At 41.5% G+C, this 4,596-nt stretch overlaps 1 protein-coding gene across 1 annotated transcript in view; it reads right to left on the bottom strand.

Moving 5' to 3' along the window:
- Positions 1–465: 465 nt before the first annotated feature.
- The window catches only part of wapla (WAPL cohesin release factor a), a gene marked incomplete at its 5' end in the record, with an annotated part of 16,321 nt that continues 12,190 nt past the window's right edge, over positions 466–4,596 (bottom strand). The window contains 1 exon segment of the mRNA XM_047821136.1: positions 466–2,543. Coding sequence (XP_047677092.1) covers positions 2,478–2,543 — 66 coding nt within the window.

Genomic DNA, 4,596 nt, shown 5'->3' on the forward strand with positions numbered 1-4,596 from the left:
AGAGAGAGAGAGAGAGAGAAGAGAGAGAGAGTGAGAGAGAGATGACAGGGAGAGAAAGAGAGAAGTATGACTGTGTGTGTGTGTGAGAGAGAGATGACAGAGAGAGGGAGAGAAAGAGAGAGAGATGGAGATGACAGAGGGAGAGAGAGATGGAGATGACAGAGAGTGTGTGTGTGTGTGTGTGTGTGAGATTCTGTCCCGTAACGACACCACTGGGGGAGCTTCTGTCCATCATGGGGCTCTTGTGGTGTTGTACAGAGGGTCTGATTGGTCAAACATGAGCTTCTGTACTGAAAGGTTCTGCAGGAAGCTTCAGGTCCTCCTGTCCATTCAGGGTTTCCTTCTGTCATGCATCACCATCATCATCACCATCCTCCTCCTCCTCCTCCTCCTCCTCCTCCAGGATGACCTTCTGTTCCTCAGCATGGGGAGTGAACACAGTGTGTTTACATCACAGAGACCGGGTCTGTTAAAGTATCAACGCTTTTATTAAAGGTGAAATTATTTACAGGTAAACAAAGACAAAATTCTGAGCAAAACTGGGTACAAAGTGTTTATACACATATATATAGATATATATATTTATTTATTTATAGATTTTTTATTTATATATCCTGCAACAACCAAGCAAAGTGTATAAAAGAAAACCTTTGAGAATCCAGTCGAACGTCATATCAGGAGGCGATATTTACACAAAATATTTACACACAAACATCTGTTTATTTCACTCACATTTCATAAAAAAAATTTATAATAATAATAATAATCTGAGAATTTTTTTTTTACTCAGATAAAAAAGGCTGTAAGAGGAACAGGACACTTGTTTAAAGCGAGTTCATTTTACCGTCATAAATTAAAGCGAACGAAAGAACTTGGAGAAAAAGAATCGAGAAAATCTTTCACTAAAACAAACTGAACGTAGAACGGAAAATAAAAAAAAATAATGCTTTACATTTTTTGGGTGGAATCAGTCAAACCCCATGTGCTTGGATTTTATTTTGCTTAATTTTACACCAATCTATTTATCTTTAAATATTTTATAACATTTATAAACAGGTTCATCATTTTTCTTTTATAAAAAAAAAAAACGATTTTTTTCCCCACTAAAATTCCAATTTAAGGTACAACAGGGTACCAAAATACAGGAAACTAACTAAGATACTAAAATCACAAATAAAATTAATTTTAATGACTAAAATAAATTCCATTTCAGGTTACAGTACAAAAAAAATAAAAACTGAATAAAGAACTGGAATAAAATACGAATTATTCTTTAAAGGAGTCGTATGTAATATTAACGGATCCGAATAGTTTCCTTAGACGCGTCTCTAAATCCGAATGTAAAGGAGCTTCACGCTGCTAAGCCCCCGCCCACTTAAAAACACGGACACGATCGCTCGTCGCTCTGATGTGTAGCATCTCACGGAAAGCGCCGAACATTACATACCGCTGCTTTAAGCTGAAATCCTGATCTACACCAAAAAGACGACTTTTTGACCATTTAAGGTGGAATTCCCATTTAAGGTGGAATTGGTGGAAGGTGGAATTTAAGGTGGAATTTAAAAAAGGTGGAATTTAAGGTGGAATTTAGGCAAATCAAAGCATGAGGGGGGAATATATATATATTCCTCTAAAATATGTGCCATGATCTTTCATTAAAAAAAAGTTTAAAGTGAACGTTAAGAGTTTTAAACCAAGGCCTCAATAAATGATGGGGTTTTTTTGCAACAATACCACCTTAAATCTGGAAGTGTGGCTCTAAAGTGTGATTCTGAAATAAACTGAAATATTTATTACTAACACAAAATTTATAATAATGATTAAAATTCCAAAAATGCACATAACTCCTGAATGAATTCCTTAATTTTGCTATTTAAAAACGAGCTAAATGAAAAATTCCCGCTGCCATTAATTTGGAACGAATTTGATGTCAAACGATTCGTCGATCAAATCCTAAACGATATATTTTGATATTTTCCTTTCAATAATCGCATCAGTTTCAAGCGGTTTTATATCTCATGGCCTCTGCAGAATACGTTTAAAATGAAAATGTACTTATATATATTAATATTATTTATTTATATTCCTGTTTAACTGTTTTAACACTCGATAAGCTCAGTTAGAAAGAAACGTATACTTTTTATTTTTACTTTTTGTAAAGCTTATTTGTTGAAAAAGAATTCTTTTTTTTTGTTAGACGCTCGCTCGAGATATTTCGTTATGAAACATTTTCCAAACAAATATTTATTATTCATAACGAGGGGATTTAAAAATTAAGCAAAATAATTATATAAGAAGTTACAGCTTATAAATGCACAGGGGTGTGTGTGTGTGTGTGTGTGTGTGTGTGTGTGTGTGTGTGTGTGTGTTGGGGTGTGTGTCAGAAATATTGGGGGGAGGGGTGTGTTCGAGATTGTTAGTGAGAGAGATAAAGGATGATTAGAGCCTCTTGGGTTGCCAGCTCCTCTGAAATCATGCTAACAGTGCTCCAGATAGTCAAGGACACGGGTGATGGATTTCTGTCCCGTGGTGCCGACTGCACACTACAGAGGAGACAGAAGAGGGAAAAAGTCAGTGAGACAGACACACACACACAGAGACACAGACACACACACAGAGACACAGACAAACACACACAGAGACAGAGACACAGACAAACACACACAGAGACACAGACAAACACACACAGAGACACAGACAAACACACACAGAGACACAGACACACACACACAGAGACACAGACACACACACAGAGACACAGACACACACACACAGAGACACAGACACAGACACACACACACACACAGAGACACAGACACACACAGAGACACAGACACACACACAGAAAGACACACACACACACAGACACACTCACAGAGATACAGACACACACACACACACACAAAGAATTAAAATCTTCCTAACCCAAACACCTTTCTCAAACATCTGCATGAACAGGTTGCCAGATAGTGAACGAAACCCAACACCTTAAACACACTAAATACTGAAATATTTTAGACTGAAGCTAATTAGTCGGTTGGTGCCGTATCATCAGTTCCTCTCACAAACGAGAGTAAAAGCTTCTCTCTCACTTTCTTTTCTCACTTTCCAGTAAACGTCGTTAATTAGAATGCGATGCAGCCGCACGACTGATTTACGGCCAGTAACATAACGAAGCGCCGCCGCATCGCTCTCTTCAGGTAGAAACAAAGCGAGGGACGAATCCCACTGCACCGCTTTCAGCATTGTGGCTAATGCAAGACAGCATGAAGTGAAAATAAAATGAAACCAGAACGCTGGTGAAGATCACATCCCTGGTGAAGATCACATCCCTGGTGATGATCACATCCCTGGTGATGATCACATCCCTCAAGCTAACGTTAATAAATATGCAGTAAATTTAATTTCTGTAATCCTGACTATGGTTACGAGCGGTACATCTGGCAACCCAGATCGGGTCACAAATAGCGTTTTAATGAGAGTTTCACAGGCGTTTCCGTGAGGTATCACTCCCAGATGTTTCACAGGCGTGTCACTCCCAGATGTTTCACAGGCGTGTCACTCCCAGATGTTTCACAGGCATTTCCCTGAGGCGTCACTCCCAGATGTTTCACAGGCGTGTCACTCCCAGATGTTTCACAGGCGTGTCACTCCCAGATGTTTCACAGGCGTGTCACTCCCAGATGTTTCACAGGCGTTTCCGTGAGGTGTCACTCCCAGATGTTTTACAGGCGTTTCCCTGTGGTGTGTCACTCCCAGATGTTTCACAGGCGTTTCCCTGAGGTGCGTCAGTCCCAGATGTTTCACAGGCATTTCCATGAGGTGTCACTCCCAGATGTTTCACAGATGTTTCCGTGAGGTGTCACTCCCAGATGTTTCACAGGCGTTTCCCTGAGATGTGTCACTCCCAGATGTTTCACAGGTGTTTCCCTGAGGTGTCACTCCCAGATGTTTCACAGGCGTTTCCCTGAGGTGTCACTCCCAGATGTTTCACAGGCGTTTCCCTGAGATGTCACTCCCAGATGTTTCACAGGCATTTCCCTGAGGTGTCACTCCCAGATGTTTCACAGGCGTGTCACTCCCAGATGTTTCACAGGCGTTTCCCTGTGGTGTGTCACTCCCAGATGTTTCACAGGTGTTTCCCTGAGGTGTCACTCCCAGATGTTTCACAGGCGTTTCCCTGAGGCGTGTCACTCCCAGATGTTTCACAGGCGTTTCCCTGAGGTGTCACACTCCCAGATGTTTCACAGGCGTTTCCCTGAGGTGTCACACTCCCAGATGTTTCACAGGTGTTTCCCTGAGGTGTCACACTCCCAGATGTTTCACAGGCGTTTCCCTGAGGTGTCACTCCCAGATGTTTCACAGGCGTTTCCCTGAGGTGTGTCACTCCCAGATGTTTCACAGGCGTTTCCCTGAGGTGTCACTCCCAGTTTTTTCACAGGCGTTTCCCTGAGGTGTCACTCCCAGATGTTTCACAGGCGTTTCCCTGAGATGTCACTCCCAGATGTTTCACAGGCGTTTCCCTGAGGTGTCACTCCCAGATGTTTCACAGGCGTTTCCCTGAGGTGTCACTCCCAGATGTTTCACAGGCGTTTC

The sequence above is a fragment of the Tachysurus fulvidraco genome, chromosome 12 (assembly GCF_022655615.1).
Source record: "Tachysurus fulvidraco isolate hzauxx_2018 chromosome 12, HZAU_PFXX_2.0, whole genome shotgun sequence".
Taxonomy (NCBI): Eukaryota; Metazoa; Chordata; class Actinopteri; order Siluriformes; family Bagridae; genus Tachysurus; species Tachysurus fulvidraco.